The sequence below is a fragment of the Chaetura pelagica genome, unplaced genomic scaffold (genome assembly GCF_000747805.2).
Source record: "Chaetura pelagica isolate M959 unplaced genomic scaffold, ChaPel_1.0 scaffold45, whole genome shotgun sequence".
In the NCBI taxonomy this organism is placed as follows: domain Eukaryota; kingdom Metazoa; phylum Chordata; class Aves; order Apodiformes; family Apodidae; genus Chaetura; species Chaetura pelagica.
Window position 1 is genome coordinate 4022860 of NW_009953217.1, and position 23181 is coordinate 4046040.

At 45.0% G+C, this 23181-nt stretch overlaps 1 protein-coding gene across 1 annotated transcript in view; it reads left to right on the forward strand.

Moving 5' to 3' along the window:
* FBRSL1 (fibrosin-like 1) overlaps positions 1–23181 on the forward strand; it is a 386476-nt gene that overhangs the window by 319750 nt on the left and 43545 nt on the right. The window contains exon 5 of the mRNA XM_009997643.1: positions 9896–9941. Coding sequence (XP_009995945.1) covers positions 9896–9941 — 46 coding nt within the window. The remainder of the gene's footprint in view (positions 1–9895; positions 9942–23181) is intronic.

The window sequence follows — 23181 nt, forward strand, 5'->3', positions numbered from 1 at the left end:
AGCGGTGAATTAGAAACAACAACAACAAAAGAGCCTTCTGCAGAGGCACTCCTTTGAGGTTCCTGTGGGTAAGACAGCAAGTTTCAATAGCAGCAGACAAGAGCTGCCTTCCTGATAAGCTCCCTGACCCCCCAGTCCAGGCAGGGGCCACGTCAGGATTGCATCCATAACTGGGAACTCCTGTCAGAGAGATGTCCATGTGTCATATGTCATGGTCTGTGCTAGAAGGATGATGCAATTTCTCTCTATCTGGTGTATTTATTGCAGTTGGCCTGATCCTTTTCAGGGAATTTGGTCCTGGTTTGTCAGAGGGCTGTCTGGCAGGACGTGTCACCTGCCAAAAAATGATGGACACAAAGGACATCCAGATTAGCACCAGTGTCAAATAATTTTTGAGCAGTCTCAAATAATGGCTGTGATGTGGTTCACATTAAGTGCTATAGAGGGTCCTCTAGATATCTGTCATGTGGGTTAAGAATGGGAAGATCCGTTTCCCTTCAACAACAGACCAGCCCGAGTGACCTAAGACCACAGAGTTTTGTGGTAGTCTGAGAAACAGCAAAGTATGCTGTTAAACTCTGAAATACCTAGGCAGATTGGAGCAGGTTGCAGTGGAGACAGATGTATTCTGCTTGCCTGCTCAGAGTGGTTATGTTGAATGTTTCTGGTGTGTTTATGTGATTTTTCCCTTTTTTTTTTTTTTTTTGTTGAATTGATGGTATTTTATTAAAAAAAATCAAAAGGTGGAGATACTTCTCTTAATTTGTATCAGCTCTTTGGTTTAGCTGAATCCTAAGGATTCAGCCATTGTTGGCCTCTCTAATTGTTCTAATATTACCTGACAACATGCAGCAGACCATGGAAGCAGTTCCTTCCCTGTCTGCCAGTGCAGGTTGTTATTTGCTACGTTTTTGAACCGCAGCAATTCTCAGACAGACACTGACCTTTTTATGAAATCAAATGTCTTGCAAAAACCCTCTTGGTCTCTGAACTGTGATTTATAGCCATTTGTGTTGGAGGAGGCTGCAGGTGGGATTTAGGTGACACATAATTGGTTAAAAGATAAAATGAAATGAAGGTTGCCCTGCTGGTACGGTGATGGCAGGAGCTACAGGAATGAATTGCTTGGCAGTGCAGAGCCTGGCCCTCCTCCTCCCACCCTCCCTCTTGGTTGCCAAGTCCTGTCTCTATCTGGTGTATTTATTGCAGTTGGCCTGATCCTTTTCAGGGAATTTGGTCCTGGTTTGTCAGAGGGCTGTCTGGCAGGACGTGTCACCTGCCAAAAAATGATGGACACAAAGGACATCCAGATTAGCACCAGTGTCAAATAATTTTTGAGCAGTCTCAAATATTGGCTGTGATGTGGTTCACATTAAGTGCTATAGAGGGTCCTCTAGATATCTGTCATGTGGGTTAAGAATGGGAAGATCCGTTTCCCTTCAACAACAGACCAGCCCGAGTGACCTAAGACCACAGAGTTTTGTGGTAGTCTGAGAAACAGCAAAGTATGCTGTTAAACTCTGAAATACCTAGGCAGATTGGAGCAGGTTGCAGTGGAGACAGATGTATTCTGCTTGCCTGCTCAGAGTGGTTATGTTGAATGTTTCTGGTGTGTTTATGTGATTTTTCCCTTTTTTTTTTTTTTTTTGTTGAATTGATGGTATTTTATTAAAAAAAATCAAAAGGTGGAGATACTTCTCTTAATTTGTATCAGCTCTTTGGTTTAGCTGAATCCTAAGGATTCAGCCATTGTTGGCCTCTCTAATTGTTCTAATATTACCTGACAACATGCAGCAGACCATGGAAGCAGTTCCTTCCCTGTCTGCCAGTGCAGGTTGTTATTTGCTACGTTTTTGAACCGCAGCAATTCTCAGACAGACACTGACCTTTTTATGAAATCAAATGTCTTGCAAAAACCCTCTTGGTCTCTGAACTGTGATTTATAGCCATTTGTGTTGGAGGAGGCTGCAGGTGGGATTTAGGTGACACATAATTGGTTAAAAGATAAAATGAAATGAAGGTTGCCCTGCTGGTACGGTGATGGCAGGAGCTACAGGAATGAATTGCTTGGCAGTGCAGAGCCTGGCCCTCCTCCTCCCACCCTCCCTCTTGGTTGCCAAGTCCTGTCTGGCAGGCCATTACAATGATAAATGCAGGTAGCTGGCAAAGACCACAGCTGAGAGTTTGTTCTAGCATGCCAAGCCCTGCTTGGCATTCCCAGTTGGTGCCAGCATTTGCACTCTTACTCAGTTTGACGGAAACCAGGACATGAGGTGTGAATTTATGTCCGCATCCTTCCTGGAGAGAGTTGGGATAATGAAATGCCAAGGCAGCCCTGGGAGCAGCAGAGTAATTTGGTAGGTACCAAACAACAGTCTGCCACCTGTCACTTGCAGTGCAGTTCCTGCTCTCCCCCATCACTCTGCCTACGGTGCAGCCTTTGAATTATAAGAAGTTTTAGGCAGTTCTGCAAAGAGCCGTCTCCATTCCCTTTGATTTAATGCAAATAAAAACCCGTATCCCAGCCAAACAGATAGCATGGCTAGGTAGTTTCAAGCTGTAATGGCAGTAATACACACCACTGTAGTAGTATGTTACACAGCGTTCCCAGCCTTTCCTATTTGTAGGCAGGTTTCCCTACTTCAGTAGCAAAAGCTGAATCATAATCAAGTCTGTGGTTGCCCCAGTCATTGTCTAGGTAATGGAAAAATCTGAAGTGTGGAGGTCCAGGGTGAAAAGCCTGCCTGTTCAGGATGGGGATCAGCTCTCAGGAAAAGGCACGAGATCTCTTGGTTGAGATGTTTAAAAACAGATCCCACAAAGCCTGATTTTCACTGACTGGTGTGTATGCCAGTTGCCCTTAACATGGACACATTGCTGCCTTTGACCTGCCCTGAGAGGTGCAGCTTAATGCAGTGACACAGAGACAGGACTGTCCTCTGGATGCCATTCATAGACCAGACTACCCTGAAGCTAAGGTGATGGTGGTGTCCATGAGCACAGAAATAAAAGCAACCCAGTGTAATAAAAAGAAGAGCAACCTCTACTTCACATTGTGCTTTTTCTTTTTTTTATTTTTGCTGCTAACTACAACTGACGCTTGCTGGGAATAAGACAGGACATGGAGCATACAAATATGTATCAATGGGGAAATTGGTGCTGGTTAGCACAGTATAGAGCCAGGAGTGTGAAATCAAGGTAGATTTTGGTAGCAATTTGGGAGCTGAGGTTTGAGGGAGAAGAATAGTGAGATACAGACCAGTGCACCTTAATTTACATTAGGGTATGCAGACACAATAGCATTAAGCAAGTGTTTTTTGTTGTGTTTAATGAGGGACAGCTGGAAATTTTCTTTTCTGGTCAGTGTCTCTTCAAACAGCTGAGGGACCTTTTGCAGCTGTATGACAAGCCTTCATGAGGCCCAGGGACTCCCCAACTTCCTCCTTTGTCCTACTTTACCATTTATTTTTTTTTTTCAGTGCATTTATTTATTTATTTGCTGAGCTGGGCAGGAGAGGGAGTCTGATCTTTTCCTTCGGGAGACAGCAACTGCTCAGAGGATGAATCATAAAGCATGGCTAATGGAGGAAGTAGGAAGGGGAAAACTCTGGGCTTCAGCCATTCTCCAGGGGCCTGAGGGGTGGTTTGAGAAGAGAAAGAAGAGGAGTTAGCAAGGCTGTGCCCACAGGCTCTGGTAGCAGACGTGCTGTAGGTCAGACATCCTGCAGCGCTTGGAGCATTGGGTCACCCCTCGGCACAGCGAGAGGCACAGCTGTGCAATAAGCTGACAGACCACGGCAGCATATGCTTAAGAATTATGCTTGCTGCTTTATCTAAACGAGTTTGATCTATCCCAAAATGCTTGTAAAACAGTGAGGAACATGCTCTGGATTCAGAGTGGTGTTATTTTAAGGTTATCACTGTGTTACCAAAAGAAAAAGGTCCAGAAGAAAACCATAATGTTGAGTTTGCAGAGAAGCAATGGGCTTTGCTCCCCCTTGCCCTGCACTGACTGCATCAAACTGTCTGTACAGCATTTCCTTTGGTGCCTCCCAGGCAGCATCCACTTTGCTTTGCTTTCCATTTGCCATCATGTAAATGCAGTATAATTCAGTGGTAAATTGGGACCAGCAATTTCTACTTGTAGGATCTCTGTGGCCTAATTTAATTTTCGGTTCCCAGACTTGTGCCAGCTTCTCAAAGGGGCCATTGCAAAAAATAGTCATGGTTACATAAACTGCTGAGAGAAATAAGTGTTCTTGGAAGGAAAAGTGACAGAGAGGAGTGCATTGTGAAAAGCCCTTTCCAGGACTGTCTCAATGTTGAATATGCATGTGCTTAATGATGCAAGGTGGGGACCTAAACAAGTATGTTGTATGAAAGTACAGTCCAAGAAGCTTTTTGTTTCTCATGGACCTTCCATAGAGTGAATTTTCATGCAAGATATGGAAGAACCATCAATACCTCCCAGGGCTGGCCTTGAATCACGATTGAAGTATCTGGGGCATTTGTGGCATTGCCATTGCAGTAAGTAGTTGCTTGTTCAGAGTATTTGGGCTATGTGTTTCGCTGTGATGTGTTACAGTGTAGCTAAAGGCACAACTGAAGTTTTAGGATTGTTGCTAGAAAGCTGGAGATATAGCTGTCATTCACTCTTGCTTAGGGAATATTATTTCTTTTAGTCCTTTTTTGTATTCAACATAAACAGCCAGAATTTCTTAAGCTATCCTGAGCATCAGCTGAAATTACTATGTGGTCACCATTCAAGTGTCTAAATAGATTTTTGGAAATGCTCCATACCCAGTAGCTGCGGGTGGTGCCCCAAGGGCAGCTGCTGAGTGCCCAGGCTTTTAAGTTGCGTGAGGGTCTCAGGAGGGTAGGAGACACGTGAATGTGGGGAGATAATCAACAAGATGCAGTGTGGACTTGTACAAGTCCAGTGTATATCCTGTTTCCTCTTGCTTAATAACCCTTACAGAGCTGGGCTGTGCTCTGTCCCAGCCAGCTGTGTACCACAGTGCTGGATTTTTCTAGAAGGTGTCACAAGGTAGTTCAAGCACTTGTTACTCGAGCTTTTCCCTGTGATGGTGCATGAAATGACTGACGTGCGGGTCTAACTTCTCTTTTATCTTCTTAATTGAGCTGTGATTTCCCTCAAAAAATAATCTTGGTTTTGAAAAGACCACAGGTTCCCTTGAAACATCCCCTTACAATGCAGGCAGTGTTACCCATGCATTGATTCTGTATCCGGGAATGTGTTAAATACTTTCTTTTAGTTTTTTTAGTTTGTTTTTTTTCTGTGCATGTGTGTGATTTTTAGATTTCTCTTGCACCTTTCCATATATATCAATTTATTTTTGCTTTGGAAGGATCACAACCCAAACAATACCTTCCTGTTTGAGTTATGGTTCTCATGTTACTGCATGAAGGGATCTGGTATGAATGACTTACAGAGTCAACTGAAAACTAGTAAAGTAATACTGACATGTTGAAGTTCTCCACTAGACAAGCGATCAAGTGGCATCAGAGTGGTATGTAAAGGCAGAGGAAGCAGATCAAAGGGAAGAATGAAATTGATCCGAAGTGTTCAGGTAGCATCCATGCTTTATGCTGTAAGTTTCTCTAAGCGTATTCAACACTTCTAGTTTGAAAATCTCCTGGAGAAGGGTTTTCTTGAGAGCTTTTTAGTGTTTGCTAAGTTCAGTAATGGTGTGAAAACTGTCTCTCTTGAGACCAGCTCTTGGCTGTTTTGAAGATAGGCAGCCACCCAGAAATAAAATGAAAAATGTATTTTATTGCCTTCTTTTCCTTCTGCCTACTGTACTGGACTCAAATTTGGAGGGAATGCTTGGCTTTTGCCATGTAAAAAACATATGTACCAAATCCCTTGCTCCTTGTGAACCAGTACTGCATCCAGATTTGCAACTTCTCAGTGTCTTGTGATCAGGCATCTGAAGTGTCAAGCTTGGATCTGGCATTTGGTGCTCCAGGAGACTGCATGAAGATCTGCAGAGCTTCTGTTGTCGGTGTCAAGGAACGGTTTTGTTCTCTGTTAGCCATTTTATAGCCTACAGAGAAAGGAAAAGAAGAAAGTCCTTACTGTGAGGCCTAACATGGTTTATAATGCTATCTCTGTCAGATGATGTTGTTCTGTTAAATATAATAATGAAATTATTAATCTGTAAGAGCTCTTGCACCTATCAGCTGCCCTGAGTTAGTGGGAACCAAGAGGAATGAGACATGGACTTCATTATGCCTCACTGTTCACCTTCAGAGGAGAGGGTGTGCTACATCCTTTGTGGTTACCACCTTGCATTTTGAGGAAAAAGCTGCCTTTGCTAAGCTTTTAGTGCTGAAAATGGAATCAGTGCTTGTATGTATGTACTAGGTTCAAGGGGAGGAAGGGTGAGGGACTGGAGCACTAATCCTCTACTTGCTCTTCACAAAGTAGAAAAGGGTAATGTTGTTTTTTCTCTGCAGTGTGTTCAGCCTGGCTTCAAACTGTCCCAGAACTGGGTGGAGACATTCTCCCCTTAGATCTGGTGCAAAGAAAGAATGAAAACGGGGCAGAGAATTGCTAACTTTAAACCACAGAAGGGGACCTGCAAGGTTTTGTGCAGATCTTAGCATGTCTTAAAAGCTTCAGCAGAAACTGCTGCTCTCTGAAATCACTTGTGTGTGTTTCGCAGATGTTAGAAATCCTTAAAATTCAAAGGTCATAATTGGGGGTGAGGGTGGGACTTTGCAAGCAGCAGTTTTTCTGAAAGCCTGTCTGTGCGGGGCCCTGCTGAAGTGTGCTATGAGGGATGGAGGTGAGCAGCAAATGTACAAGGAAGGCCAGAGGTGTGTTTTGTCTGGTAGCTTCAGGCTGTGGATGTCTCTCTGCCTTACACAGCAACAAGAAGGAATTGGGGAGCAATGAAAGACCACAGGGTTGCACAGAAGCTACTCTGGCTGCTCTCATCCCTGAGGTGGTGCTCCAGGTGGAGACAGGCAGGATGTAGTGAAAGAGGGGTAAAGGAAATTTCTAGTTTCATTTTCTAATTATTTTTTTTTAAAAAAAAAAAAGGTGATTTCCTGGGATGGCTTGAACCCATCCACATAAAGGGCTCCGAATGCCCGGTTTTACTCACAAGGGAAGAATTCCACTTGTTTTTCTTAAACATATGCAGATTATTCGCTTCAAACAGCAGAAAATTCAGGAGAGGACTTGTTTTAGCAGATTCATTGGTTTGCTGGATTTTTTCACTCATTAGTGGCCTCCCTCAGACACATAGGTTTTATTGTATGCTTTCTTTAAAGGGTGACTGATGGAATTGAATGATGTATTCAGGCTCTTTCTCCCCCAGCTTCCCTCCTGGTTTACAGCAGCTCGCAGAATATCCTATAGCACAGGCGTTCACTGTTTCAGAGTGGTGCTCATGCCAAAAACTGCTCAGATCTGGAGCTAGAAATCACCAGAAGTGAGAGCAAAAGTTACTGTAAACCCTAGGTGTGAAGGTTTGTGTCTGTAAACTGTGGCTGTGGCGTTGAAAATGCTGCTCTGTAAATGTTGACTCTGATTGTTGAAGGCGGTGCCACATACTGATAACAGAAGACTGAGCAGTAATCCATGTGTCTTTCTCTTAAGATGTTTATTTTCTTGCTTGACTTCCTTAAACATTGTTTTTTTTATAGTTTTGGACCTTTAGCACCGAGGTATTTAGCTCATGATTAAACAGTGCCAGTCTCTATTAAATCCTTGGTACTGGATTAAATCCTTGGTACTGGACACAGAAAGGAGTGAGCTGGTAATTGCCATAAAGCAACATCGGCAGGACCAACTTCCCAGACTAGGTGAAGCAGAAAGCTTCTCCCGGCAGGGGTGGCTGCTGCTGGAGCAGGTCCTGCAGCCAGCAACTTGCTCCAGACACAGCCCAGGAATCCTCAGCAGGCTGCCAAGCAATTGTGCTCCCCTCGAGGGCTGCACACTCTGCACCCCACCAGCAGAAGCCAGCACTTAGGATCTGTGGCTCAGCTGCTGATTTACTGCTCAGGCTTTAGTGGAAGCCACACCGAAGTTTCATTGCTTATAAAATGGGGGAATCTTATTTATCCACCTGCCACATGTCCCGGTGCTTATGGAGCCCTTTGAGGCTAGGTCCTGGCTGGGTGTGAGCTGTCAGTATGGGTGAGTTCCCAGAGCCTGCAGATGTGTTCTGCATCCGTAGTGACTTTGTGTTGATTATCAGTGAAAAATCTCTTAACAATGGGTTGTAAATTGAGAGTTGGCTGTCAAACATTTAATGCACCACTGTTGTTGCTGCTGTGTGACGCTGTTACCCTTTCTTTGCAAACCAGCCTAGGCAAAACCTTGATTTTAATCCTGGTTCTTCCTCTCTTTAATCCATGCAGTGAAGGGATCGTGCAGGTAACTGATTTTCCCTAAGATTTTAGGATCCTTTTGCTGAACTGTGTAACGATCATACATGCCACAGCTACACGTGCAGCTTTGTCGTGGACATGATTCAGAATTTCTTTCTTATGTGTCTCAACCTATTTTTCATGTTGTTTTCCCTCTCTTTTTTATACATTTACATTAAGTGAGACATTCAGTGCTTGCAGTGCCACTTTCCTTAGAAATAACATTAATAGATCACTCTTTCTTGCTTCTTACTATATCTCATGCAGATCGTCTTGCATTTTACTATTTGTTTTTTTCCTCTGAGTTGTTATTTAAAATATATAACAATGTAATACAATTCGCAGTGCTCTTCATCATGCAAATATCCCAAGGCGCCTTAGAATAAAATCAATAAAATAAAAAAGAAAATCAACTTATTTCAGCCATGTGTTGAATTAATTCATTTTTTTTAAAGCAGAGCCAGGGGAGAAAGGCTTTTTTCACTTTCAGTATCTTTCACTCTTCAGCTTTGTACTTCACCCCATTTTATTTGCACAGCAGTCAGTGCCAAAACAATGATATTTTGAGCTATCTGGTCGATGATAGTAATGCTGATCGTGCTCCCTGCTCCCAGACCAGCTTTGATTCTGTACAGGCTACTTGCTATTTTATCAGATAGCGAGGAGGAAAAGCTTATGCTGAAGTAGGCTGACTGTTTGATATCAGTGGGGGGAGGGAAGGAAGCCATCAAATTAACTCATAAAAGCTTTATTTACAATCAGTGGACTTTTTCCCTTGTCTGTCATTATCATCTTGTCTGTAACCCAGTGACCCTGATTATTGTGAAGCTGTTTACAAGGTTTAGGTTAATTGGATTTCTTTAACTATTTCCCAGAGCTGTGAGGAGCACAAATACACTGCCATGGAGTTCAAACAGCTTAGTGCAGCCCAGTTTGCCAGAAGACCGGCTTCTTCTAAGAGGAAGTTGGTTTATTTCATATTCAATTAAATGCATAGCAGCATGTACCGATCATTTGGCATAATATTTATTATGTAACACCCCCTTTCATACAGATGTGTTCAGCTGCAACTTGTGTTTCCCACACACAAATTACATTTTGCATGTTCAGCAAGAAATGAGCTTATTTTCAATGAGAGAGGCTTTGAAATGTGTTGGGTTTTTTTTTCCTTCAGCTTGATAGCAGTTTCACTGGTTTTGTTTTTATATGAAGAATCATGGATAAAATAGCTGTGCATTGCATGGCTGCCTAAATAAACGAGACAGGAGGATATAGCTGGGTGAGATCAGGACAGTACTTGTATACGCTTTGCTTTCATCTTCTTAGGATGCATGCTTATTCTTTAATGGCACAACATTGCACCCTCCAGGTGTAATGTGTAATTGCAGGTCTACAGATAACCGACTTGTTTATGAGCTGGGTTGTTTTGTGAGCAAGCTTTCCGAAATTCTGTTTTAGTATTATTCACCCTCTTTTTCTCTTTCTTTTTCAGGCTTCTGTAGGCTCTGAGAAGCTGTTCTCCCCTGCAGCAAATAAAGGTAAGTGATCTGGAGAAATGCTTTCCTTACCTTAGAGCAAGAGATTTGAGTTGTGGATCCATATCGTGCAAATAGCAGGACATCCGTCTTGCCAGCGCCTTTAGCTTTGCCACACACATTGCCATAAAGATCAGCTTTACAGGCTTGTGATGATTAAGTTAAAATTCAGAGCCACATTGTCTCAGCGTTGGGTGGGACTTCTTCCCTACCAGTCAGATTTGGAACAAATGTCTTACTTAGGGAGAGGGATTTCTGACAAAGGAGAAGTCAGTCTTTACTGTAGGAGTTACACTTCTTTCACTAATACCATCAAATCGTCATTTCTTTTAAATAAAACAATATTCCTGTGTTATCTGTGTTCTCCTTACAAGGGCTTGCACATGCCTCTCCTGCCAGAGCATTTGTGTCTGTATGTCTCAGATCTCCAAACCAAGGTGGAAGGTGCTCAGCGTGTTGCAGGGTTTTGTCTCGCAGCTCCCACTCTTAATTGAGAGTTACCTGTGAGACACACTGGGTGTTGCTAAGAGACCATGCTGATTTAGGTTCCCCTGGGGAGGTACAGCAACATACCTCTATACCAAGCCCCCCTGAAGCAGGGCTACTCTGGTTTCATGCGCTCCTAAGAATAGTCTCACTGAGATAGATACTGGGTAAAAATACTGCAGGAACAGCTATGGAGGGCAAAGCGTGGTATGTGATGGAAGGCATTACACTAGGAATGGTTCCACTTTGTCACATGAGGAGGTTGGTGGTGTGGCTCTGAATGAATTGTTAGGATATGTGGCTGTTCTGCAGTGTTCCCAGCACTGAGCTACAGAACAAGATCAGTTCAGAGCAATACTGAATACTAGGACATGCAAATACCCTGAAGAGGGGAGATGAGACCTATTCATAAGAAGTGATGAAATAACCTTTTTGCATTATTTCAAGAGGGCCGAGAAAGGACTTATTTGTGGTTGTGTAGGAGTGGGTGCTGGCCATGGAAAGGTGTTCTTGTAGTTGTATGCTCCATCACCTGGATCCAGGCCCGGTTTATAGCTGGACTCTTTAGCAGTGGTAAGTGTTAGGAATTCTCTTTCTTTCCAAGCTTTGCAGGTTTTCAATTCCAAATGTGGAAACCGATGACAAGCCCATTATGTTATTACATTTGCAGATACTCTTACAAAAGTAAGCAGCTTTATCTGAGGGAAGGAGGGAGTTTAAATAAATGGTGGGGAAGAGCATTTCTCCTCTCTCAGCCTTGGCTCACTGATAAGGCAAACCAGATTGCCCATACGGCACTGCCTCAGCAAAACAAAAATCTTGCCATCCTGAATAAATGCATGGCACAGAGATCTGCTAGAGAGGCTTATGTTGAAGTGTTAGCAGCTTTGTTGGCTGCTCCTCATGCTGAAGCCTAAGATCCCCCACCCCTTCATATCACAGAGCAGCTCAGCAACATGAGTTTTCAAAATACCTCCCTATCAGGAAGTTAAATGTGTGAATGGCTGTGAATTTGCTGTCTTGAAGTCCGTGTTCATCGCTGTTTATATTCCCACAACGGTTCCTGTTTGGTTTACTGTGGGTGTAGATTTTGCCAGCTTTGGGAAGTTTTGGGTTCAGATCCTGATTTTTGTCTCAGATTTCTCTTACCCTGGCCCTGTACGGGAGGAACTTTGCTGGGCTGCATGGGCTGCAGTTGCAGGCAAGTTTTGCTGTGGTTACCTCAGCGTTTGGCACTTGTGTTGAGAAGTGAGAGAAATTTGCCTCAGCAAGACTTCGTGCAGAAACCCAAACAGCACTAAATTCCGCCCCTCACCCTGTTATCACTCCTGCAACGCAAGAGCCAGATTTGTCTCTGGCACATGCAAATCAGCAGCGCTGCGGCGCGACCAGGCTGGGTGATGCCATATGGCCAAGAGAAAGTGACTTTGAAAGCATAGTGCTTAAATTCCTTTTGTGAGATAAGAACGTTGATTTAAGGCCCGTGTTCTCCAGGGCTGGAGCCACCGGAGCTGTGCAGGGAGGGGATTATTAGCTCAGCACGGTTTCCTGGTGGGCACACACACTGCACGTGCTCGTCCTCTCCCATGGGCATTTGCACTGTGCCCTCCTTTTGTAAACACTTGCGGCCTTTTTAGGGATATTAACTAGCAAATCTGCAGTGCCCATGCTACAGTTTTTATTGAAGGTAACGAGGCTTTTAAAACACAATAAAGTGTATTCATTGTTTGGTGCAACTCCCCCTGTTCCCACAAACTTTCCCTGGGGATGTGTTTGGTCCAGTGTGTTTGTTTTATGCCATCCTAGCTTATCAGCAGCTTAGCAATGCAATTAAGTATTAAGATAGACGAGTTTCACTCATTTGAGGCCGGAACAGCTGTAAAACGTAACCTTTGACCATATTTCACAGCTCCACAAAAGGCCTGAGGAGCAGTGTCTTTTGTCTGGGGCTCTCTGGGTGACGTTGGCTCATCCCCTCCCTGCCAGGGCCATGGTGCTCCTCCTTTTGACACCAGTTCATCTGCAACAACAGATGCACGGCAGAGATGTCCACTTTGGGGACTGGTCTCTATTGTGCAGCAGAGAGAGAGGTGTCCTGACCCGAGGTGACCTCGATAGTCACAGCTGTGAAATAGGCTGAATGGGGCACTTTGAGCTTCCACGAGAAGAGGAGATTAAATTCTTTGTGTAAGGAAATAATAATTAAAAGTAAAAGCAGAGGATCCCTTTTCTGCTGTGCTGACAGCTCTTTGTTTCCTGATGCAGAAAAGCATTTGTTTAGCCAACTTGTCACTGCTGCACAGAGTTACAAGGGCATTTGCTGCTGAGAGCTGGTTGTTACATTCTCCTGGTGAATAAATCGATAAACAAATAATCATAGAATCATAATAGAGGTCTGTTTGCTCTCTCTTGCAACTCCTTCCTCATAAGAATCTCCCAACCAATCCTCTGAAAGGCAAGTGCCGAGCAGGGCAGGGGAGGTGTAGGCAAAAGCCAGATCCATCCCTCTGTCTCCAGGTGGGTGGATGAGGCAGAGGGAATGATGGTGATTTGTAGGAGGGCAGATGTGGTGTCCATCTGGGGAGGTGAGAAGGATGTTCACCCCGAGTCACAGGAACGACCTGCGCTTCCTGCTGTGATGATATTTTCAGAGTATGTGGAGTAAGGTAGCATGTATTTTAAGGACTTGAGTGTTGTGTTCCTGCTGCTGGCTCTATCCTGCCGTAGGCTTCCCTGATGGGTCTGGCTGGAGGCAACTGAGCCTTCTCCCACCTCTCCTTGCTCCAGACCTGCTGTATGCCCAGTAGAGCCAGAGGGGTGGTGCCTTTTCTACCACAATAACCCTGCTGCTGCAGCCCAGGAGACCTGCATGTGAACCCAGGGCCACTGTTGGGCTTAGAGTGAAATGGGCATCTTAAAGTAGATATTTGCCAAATGGCTTTAATGTTGGCTAATGGCCCTGACAATAAAAGCCTCCCATTGCAGGCTAAGTGGAGGCTGGGTAGTAGCTAAGGTGTCTCCATTCAGAATCCCAGGCAGGCTGTGTGTGTGTGTGTGGTGGTACCACCTGCGAGGTGAAAGGGATGTCCAGGAGCCCCCAGGGCTGAGATGCCCACAGAGGAGCCAGACCTGCACAGCCAGGTCTGCCCTGCAGTCCCAGGAGAGCACTGGGCAGCAGTGAGAGGACAGGAGCTTTGAAGTTTGTTTGAAGCTGAACACATTGGAGCACATTGCTCCTATCTTTGGATTAAATTCTAACTGAACGTGGAGGGAACAGTGTAATCTATCTGTCTGGTGGCACAGAGTGACTGGCCGGGACCCAGCCCTGTCCAGGGCTGGTTGGGCATCACTGAGCTCAGTGCCTCGATTTCCCCCTCCTGCAAATGGAAGACTAATGCTTGTCAGCCAATTGCACTGAGAGACTTAATTAATGAATGTTTATCAAGCAATTTATCAAGAGATCCTTTTAATGAGAGATTCCACAAACAGTGCAAGGCTTCGTTTTCATAGCAATAATAAATGACAGTGAAAATAAGTCTTATCCTTCCCCCACATATACACCCCTCAGGAAAAAAGATTGCTTACCCTCTGCTCACTTCTCCCTGGGTTTCTAGGCAGAGGGCTTTGAAGTGCTATCTTTCATCATGAACTGTACACATCCTCAAAGCTCTAAAGCTCACAGCCTGTGTCTTATCCCTCTGACAAGAGGGAGGCAAGCTTTCTCGGTGTGCAGGTCATAATTGTCAGCCATGGGATGCGCCGCAGCCACCCGCCCCAGCGGGCTAATGCAGCTTATGGTTCTTTGAAGTTCCTTCCCTTTATTTTCTGTCCTCTTGACCACAAAACTGTGCCTTGGGCCAGCAAGAGAGATTTCTTGTTCAGAGACAACACTGAGCCCTGACAAGTACATCTGAACCAGAGAAGAACCCTTGTTCCTCTGAGATCACTGCTCCATAATGTTGTTGCTTAAGGGGACTGTCTCTCCTTTTTCTCTCTGCTTCTTCTCTTCCTTTTTTTTTTTTTTTTTTTAATTCAGCACTAAACTGTCACACTAAATCACTTTAAAAGCTGGAACTACAAAACCTCCAGTGTAGGACATGCTGTTAAAAACTGATGGTTATTACTGTGAGATGGGGTGAGAGGGGAAAGGAGGGCCAGTGGGCCAGGGGCAGGATGAGAGGGCAGCAAAGTCAGCTCTCCAAGCTCTCCAGGAGGAACCTGTGAGTGCTCAGTGAAGCAGAAAACAACGTGAACTCACTTGAGCTCAAAATACTGTGCTTGGTACAGCTTTGCAGCTGCACAGCTTAATGGTTGCTCAGCACTGACAGGGGAATCGAGTGCCCAGTGTCTCCTGTTCTCGCCATGCTGCTTGCATGCTTTGCTCTGCCTCTGGTCCTGTCCCCCTGGCCCTCTTTCTCCAGTTGTCAGGGTGAGAAACTCCCTGTCTGGGCTGGAGCAGCATCTCCTGTAATCAAGTCCACCTCTCCTTCAGGGCCTCTACCTTACTGTGCTGGGATGTAGAGCTTTCCATCACAATGAGGTCTGCATAGACACCAAGCAAACAAGTCTCACAGTCATGCAGCGAACTGTGTTTTACGTGAACAGAGGTCAAGAGAGATACCAGAAATTTTCCCAGTTTTCTTGCATGGGGTCCAGAGTGGGGTCTGAGAAGCAGGAAGAGAAGAGGTGCATCCTGTCTTTTGATTTGGTTCCTCCCCAAGTTCTGGTTGCCTGTTAGTGAGGTCACTGTCTTTTGTGTGATGATCTGGTGAGCTTGAGGAGGTTCGTAATTTACAGCTGAATCTCTGGACAAGAGTCCACCATAATTACAGATGTGCAAAAGACTTTCACAGCAGCATCTGTAATAATAAACAAGTAATGCATTTATTTAGACATCGACCATATTGCCATGATTTATACAGTGCTCAGGATGCTCTGCAGCTGATGTACTCCACATATTGCATCTCTTGTGTTTTTATCACAAACTTACCCGTGTTCTGTGTTTTTCACAAAAGTGATGATTGTACGAGAATTTAAGCTTTAGTTTATGGTTTTAAGCAAGAGCAGTCTTCCCAGTCACCAAGAAGAGCCTGGAGCTCTGATTCTTCTCTGCTTCAAAGCCAGCAGGTAATTGAAAAGGCACCCAAATACCTTGGGTTTAACCTGTTTTAAAGATGGTTTGTGGTTTGTAAATGCTTCAAGTTGGCAATGCTGGATACCCTGAACTACTGCTAAATCCAGCATGTGAGCCTGGTTAGCATCCTCTTTGAAAAGTTCTATCTAATTCTGTCACTGCCTGGATAAGCACATTAGCTTTCTTGTATATGCATATATATAATTACACAGTAGCCTGAGAATGAGGAGAACTTTGATTTTCAGACAATGTGGGTAACAGAGATAATCACCCAAGTCACAGTCAATTTTAGCCACATTTCAAAACAAAACAAAACACAGAAAATAGTGCATTAATTGCAGTCTTCCAGTCTCCTTGCAGTTTCCTGATATTGCTGGCTCTGGAAAGCACTCAGCCTTCCCTTTGGGAATGGGAATGTACTCTGTGTCTCCCCCATTAGCTGTGTTGTATGGATTTAGTAGCAGTTCAGGAGATAGCCATCCCTATCCATAGCAGCTGTCTGTGAAAAATGATGGACAAGCAGGAGAGACCATTCACCTTAACTGCACTGTCTGTTTAGCTTCGTAAAACTCGGCTGGACTGCAAAAGCAGATGATTTATGAACTCGGACACAAACTGAGTGCTGTTTGCCTCCCAGAGTTAAAGCTGCCTGGTGCAAGCACACAGGTTGTGCTGCCCTGTTTGCCATGCGGTTTGCACAGCTATCTCCTGGGTTGTCTCCCTCAAGTGCGCCAGTACAGAGCTTTCTTTGTAGCTTCAGGCTGCAGCCAAGAGAGTTGAAAAGTTGAATTATAAACATTTCCAGGGCTTCTGGTAGGTGTCTTGTGTTTTGTTATTTTAAGGATGTGGGGTATGTTGCTGCATTCCTGTCAGTGGGATTAGAATGAATAGGAGCAATACTGTAGGAGATAAAATGTGTTTAATTATTTATTTGAGTATTACAGACTGAAATTGCTTTTTGATTTAAAGCATCCAAGTCATGGATATGTTTTTGGAGTAGAGAGAGGCACACAGAAACATATATACACATGATTTCCTTGGGTAATGTAAGAAGTCTCTTTGCTCAACTGCCCTTCCTCTGCAGAGTTTGTTCATTTCCTTAAAGATTTTGTATTTCAAATGCAGCTTTGTTAAGTATCATGGAAGGCTAACTGCATGCTGTGCCTGCCCACCAAAACGTAAATAAAATAAATAAGGTCTTCGTTGTAAAAATGTTATGAAGTGGGTGGTTTATTTTCTTTAATTACACTTTTTATTTAAAATAAACTATAAAAGCAAAATAATATATATATCCTGAATGAGCCAGCACAATCTCATATTGAGTAGGCACATTCTAGCTTTTCTTAGTTCATGTGAAAGTAGATAAAAGGGCTATCAAACTGCACATCAGGGGAAAAAAAAGGAGAACAAAGAAATTCCTTCCAAATACATGTAGTAGTTTACATTGCCTAGGCTTCTACAGGATGTTTGAAAGATGCTGTCTTTTTACTGTTTGTTTATATTTTACTTATCTGTTTTCATGAGAAGCAAAAGTCAAGCCAGTAAGTCTTAGTGCTGTTTCAGCTGCTGTCCCTGATTGCATGATGCTGGTGCAGGTTGTATCTCAGCACCAGAAGGATGCTGTAGGGCAGTAATGTTAAGAGCAGCAGTTGCAACCCCCACAAAGCTATTGCGTCTTTTCGATTCTGCTTTTAAAATACCTCAGAGACATGTTTTATTCATGTAAGATTTTATAGAGCTTCAATTTCTTAGAAAATTAAATGCTGGGTATAGGTCTGATTGGTCTGGACTAGCAGAGCAGTGCAGGGCAAGGGGAGGTGTCCAGACCTCTAGTACAGGTCTGAACACACCGTGGCCACCATGTCCCCATTTAAATCAGGCTTGTTCCTCACGAAGGAGAGTCCTCTGCAGCCCCCCTTGACCTGTGCTAGCAGTGTGCTCCACGCTGTGCAAAGCCTCAGCTTGTGCTGTATTTTTTAAGCTCTGTGATGCACCTTTCTGTGCTGCTCTGCAGCCCGCGGTGTGTTTCTGTTCCAGGGAAGCAGTTTGACAGGTTACGGATGGGCAGCTCTCCTGGGCTGGGTAATAGCCCATTAGGGACTCCCGCAGACATAGTAACCCTGTGCTCAGTGCAGGCCACAGGTACAGCTGGAGGATCGACAAGTAATTTGACAAGGCAGTGAGGGGTAAGGAGGCTGGTGCAGGGGGAGCTGCATCTGACCCCAGGTCGGCTTGTGTTTCCTTCTAGGCAATCAATGGGAGTGATCAATGAGACTAGGGCGTGCTGTTTAATTGCAAATGGATCTGGTTACTCTTTTGTGTGCAATGTTTGCAAGGTCTGTAAGTCCCAGTGAGGCCCCAGCATCCAGCAGCAGAGACTTGAGGAAAAGAGGATACTTCAGTATGTCTCTGCATCTGCCTCTCCTCTCACCACCTCCCAGAGATCGGGGCTTTCCTCCAGGGAGGGGGATGTGGCTGATGAGCAGGACTTTGTCCCAGTCAGCCTGTGTGGCTAGCAGTACTGGTTCATGCTATGTTTCTGGGTTTTTTGGTCATATTCTCTTCACTTGAATTCGCTGTTGTAAGAGCTGTAGGTCTCCAGTACTGTCCCATGGGAGGGCAAGAGGGAGGCCAGTTTTGCAGCTTCCTTTCAGCCCACAGGGCTCCTGCTGCTTTCTCCTTTAATAACTGTGTGTGCCATGCACATGTGTGCTCCCCACTTCTCTCACCTCTGTGCTTCACTGACCATCCTTCCTGCTAACAAGGGCTGAACACAGTTCCCTGTGGAGCCTGTTAATGTTGCTGCTGAGCTGCTGGGGGACTCGCAGTATGAGCCTTTCCTTCCATCTCTGCTGCTCTGTGTGCTCAGCCCTGGCTCCTGGGCTCAGTTCAGCCAGGTAAAGCCATAGTGACTCCATTGACTTCACTGGATTTATTTGAGTGTACACCAATGTATGAGAGAGCAGGACTTGGCATGGTGTTTGTGTGTCTGTGTTTCTGAAAAGATACTTGTTCTAGTTTGTTGGGTTTTTCTCCAAACAGTAAATATTTTCTTCTAAATTGCTGGGACAGAAAAGTGACTGCAGTGTTTTTGGTTCATTTATTTGCTTTAAATTGATGGGACAGTCTTACAGGAGGTAATAGGAAATTAAAATCTTTCTGTATATTTTTTTAAACCATCCTGCAAAATTTATTGCAGAGTTATATCCTTGCTGTGGGATTCTGTCGGACAGTTCAAAAAGCCTGTGGAAAGGTTCTCATTCGCCATTAAATTGTAAAAGTTATTGAAGTAATTTTTATGGAACCCTGTTAAGTTTCTGAAGAAACATATTGGTTTCATCACTAATAAATTCTGTAAGGCTTATCCATAAGGGAATAGTCAGACTTCCAGATCTCTATCCAATGAAATGGGCATGAACTTTTTGCCTGTTGGAGATACATTCTTAGAAGGTATCGGTAAAATGAGCAGCAAAGCCAGGAAAGCCTGATTGCACCCAACACCTCTCAGCAGTGTGAGATGATGGGGTCTTCTAGTCAAGCCACTAGAGTTTGGGTGGAGAAATTAGAAAAAAAAAAAATATTTGTTTGGGTTTGTTGTTTGTTTTTTTTTAAAAAAAAAAGGTAAGGAAGAAGAAGATTGCAGATGGATCCATACAGGTAACTCCCAGTGCAGGGGTTAAACTGAGACCCCAGTTCCTGGTTCTGAGCACCATTGTGTTTGGGAGAGGTGCATCCTTGGAAAAGAGGGACAGTGCAGCCTGGAAGTCCCTGTTTCACAGGCACTTCGGGTGCTTCCAAATAATATGTTCACTGTGCTTTTCCATTGCATATAGGAAAGCACATGGAGACTTCCTCCCTGTGAATGAAAAGTATCAAGTTGGCTTTGTGCTTAACTTAGTCCTCACAAGCCTCTTTTGTACGCAAGCACAGAGCCACCTGATGAAAAGTGAATGGGCTAGGAGGGAAATAAAATTGTGTAATTGCCAGTTTCCTTCAATTCCACTCCCTCTCCCATTTTGCATAAGGGAGGCTATTTAAGTCTCAGCTGGAGTGAGGTTTGGTAATAAGCAGACATCTATGAACCTGCATCTGCTGCTGGTGTCTGCTTGGTTTGTTCTGTATGTCCATATCCAGTATTGAGAGAGTTCTGTCTCCTGATCACTCCCTGTCTCATGACATGAAACCCGTGGAAGAAGAGCTGGTCCCTTCAGACCCATGAGTCCTTGTCCTTGTGACATCTGAGGAGGTGTAGGACCAGGGAGCATCGCCAAAGATGACATCAGAGTTTGCAAACCCACCTCAAACTGCATTGGCTCTTGAATGTTAAACTGCAAAAGCAGAGCCAAAGCCTGCTCCCTGGGAAGCCATCCACAAAGCTGGGTGGCAGAAAAGGGCCAGCATTGTTGGATGAAGCAGCTAACATTTTAATTTTCTCAGTACTATGTGATTTGGCTTCCAAACAGTTAAGCTGTCCCCAGCCAGTTGCTTTCCTACGTGGCTGACCTTCTCTGGGCACAGAGAGAGGATTTCACAGCGCAGGCTCAGCAGAGACAACCTGATTTAATACAGGCTTAATGGCTGGAGGAAGAAATTTACAGTGTGAGCATTGAATGTTTATACAATAATGAACATTGCCATTATTTTTATTATTGAACCAGTCTTTAAAACTCAGCTAGAAACCTGAAACCAACAACTAGAATAGCTCCATTACATCCTGTACTGATCGATTTAATAACCAAAGTGGAGCAGATATTTTATATCTGTGATTGGATCAACAAACAAATTCTCTGACCATAATGTACCTTTTGGCCTGAAATATTCTTGCATTACATGCCACTCTCTGGACTCCTTATGTACTCCTCTGTACTCCAGCAGTACATGCTATAAAGCAGCCTTAAGCAAGCAACTGAGGACTCCTCACTGACAGTGGCAGCGCAGACAGCCACGCTTAGTTCTGAGGTCAGGGCAGAAAAGGGCCTAACTCCAAGGGTTGTGAGCAGCAGGTCACCCTTCTGCAAGCCATGCAGGTGGGAGTAATTCAGAGGCACTCTAAAGATGCTCCAAATGGTGGTGTGAGCTGTTCCAGCAGCTTAGATGCCCCTGAAAGCCTGTCAGTCACCTCAGGACTTCCCGTGACAAGTACTTCCTGGGCTGCACTGCTTGCTGTCTCCCCCAAGAATACCATTGTTTTAAACTAAGAAGAGGCCAGCATGGCTACATTCAAACCTGAATCTGAAGATATTGCCACAGAAACTCTCCTTTTCTCCCATCCCTTCCCCTCATCTCCTGGCAGTTGAAGAGGACTCAGTCTAGGCTTTCAGCTCAGATCCCTGCTTGCTGCATTAATTTCCTCCACCAAATGGACACAACTATAAACCTCTTTCTGCATCATTTCCCGCAGGCCTGTACTAAACATGCCACCCAGGTGTCCCCGCCAAAAGCCACTTCTTGCTGAGTGTGCTTCTGTTGCTGCTGGCGGGCTTGCCATTGCATGCTCACGGCATGACTCCCATCACAGTGTGTTAGTTTTAAACAAAAAAAACCTGCATTTTTATTTGGAAGGGTCTTTTCCATCAGGTCATATCAGAGCTTCTTTTAAAAGGGAAGGCTGATTTTGGTTGTGTTTTATTTTTCCTTTTCCCTGCTTTTAATATGATCCCTGCAATTTTGTTTTCACTGAAATATTGACTGGCAGCCTTGCAAATTGCCTGCATGCAGACAGGAGCTTGCCAGCACTTCCTTACTCAGCTAGCCGTCAAGGTTGTGGATTCCACCACAAGCAGTGCCAGGAAAGCTGTTGATCAAAAATATTCCTAACATCTGCGAGTCCTCTCCATCCAAATGAGATGTAGTTACATTCTCCTTTTCCCCACGCTCCTTCCAAAGTGTTGCTTCAGACACCTAGAAAGCCCTGGTTGCAAATCATAAGCCGATCTTTGTTTGATTTGCAGCTCCGTTTCCAACTCTGTCGAAATCCAATATAAACTCCAAAGTGCCCTTCCCCCAGCCATAATATGTGAAAAATAGCAGCCTCCACGCAGACAGGGTGCGTTTCTTTGCCCCATAACTCATTTGATCCAGATGCTGTCCCATGCTGTCTGTAGCCACCATGGTCACCAGCCAACAAGGAGGGTCTTGTGAGAGCGGCGGAGGGAGGACGGGGCTCCAGGCGTGCCTGGAGCCTCACACACACACACGCGTGTGTGCACACACGGCTCTGCCAGCGCGAGGAGGGGACTGGGGGCCAGGGAGGGAAAGCCTGATTTCCCCTTCCACCCTGTTCTTACCACCACCACCAATTCACAAGCCAACTATTAAATAATTAACGTGCCCAGTGGGGCAGGAGGAATCAAAAGCTGTTGTGTTCCCAAGTTTTCTCTGGCTCCGAAAAGCACGGCTCGCTGTGTATTCTGGCACCTCGGAGCGGGTTTTCCTCCCTCCTTCGCCTCCCCCTGATTATCCCGTATGTGTGCTGGAGAGGGAAGTGGCGTTCCCAGCCCAGCAGGGGTTGACTGTTATTTCAGACTAGCAACAGGGGAAAACGGCGGAGGGAGGACGGGGCTCCAGGCGTGCCTGGAGCCTCACACACACACGCGTGTGTGCACACACGGCTCTGCCAGCGCGAGGAGGGGACTGGGGGCCAGGGAGGGAAAGCCTGATTTCCCCTTCCACCCTGTTCTTACCACCACCACCAATTCACAAGCCAACTATTAAATAATTAACGTGCCCAGTGGGGCAGGAGGAATCAAAAGCTGTTGTGTTCCCAAGTTTTCTCTGGCTCCGAAAAGCACGGCTCGCTGTGTATTCTGGCACCTCGGAGCGGGTTTTCCTCCCTCCTTCGCCTCCCCCTGATTATCCCGTATGTGTGCTGGAGAGGGAAGTGGCGTTCCCAGCCCAGCAGGGGTTGACTGTTATTTCAGACTAGCAACAGGGGAAAAGGAACAGCCTGTTGCCTGATTGATGTTTGTTTTTTGTGGACAGACACCAAAGGTTCATTAGAGACGGAAGGTTTGGGAGGAGGGGGGTGGCAGGGGGGAGAAGCTCGCTCTTAAGGAACTATTGTACCCCTGTGCAATAACCTGGCTCTGCACTTTCTTTGACTTCTGTGAATGTCTCAGCTGTACCGTTTTGGCCCTGGCAACTTTAGGAAAATATACACACCACAGAGGTTCCAGTGAAAGTTCTGTGATGAGGGGATCAGGGGGAAAAGGAAGGGGAGGAGAGAACAATGCAGTAGGTTTTGCTGTAATTAATTTCAAATGTGCTGCTCATCTGTTCTCCTCGGGTTCCAAAGGGAATGAGGGGAGTTAGCAGGGCTTTTCCTACCACATCTGCATCTTTCCAGAGGTGGGGATGGAAAGGCATCTTTCCTTCCATCTGTGGGTTTGACCAGCCTGGCAACGTGGAGCGCTGAGTGCAGCACAAACCCATGCTGAAGATGGTGTACTGTCCAGAGGGAGGGAAGGGGGTGGAGGAGCTTCTCTTCTTGCCATCTCATGTAGATGAAGCTGTAGAGACTGAGGAATTTGGTATTGGGTGAAGTAGATTTCTCTGCAAAGAGTCAGTGGAGCACATTCATTTAAATAACAGATGTTGTTTGCTACTTTTTTTGGCCCTGAAAAG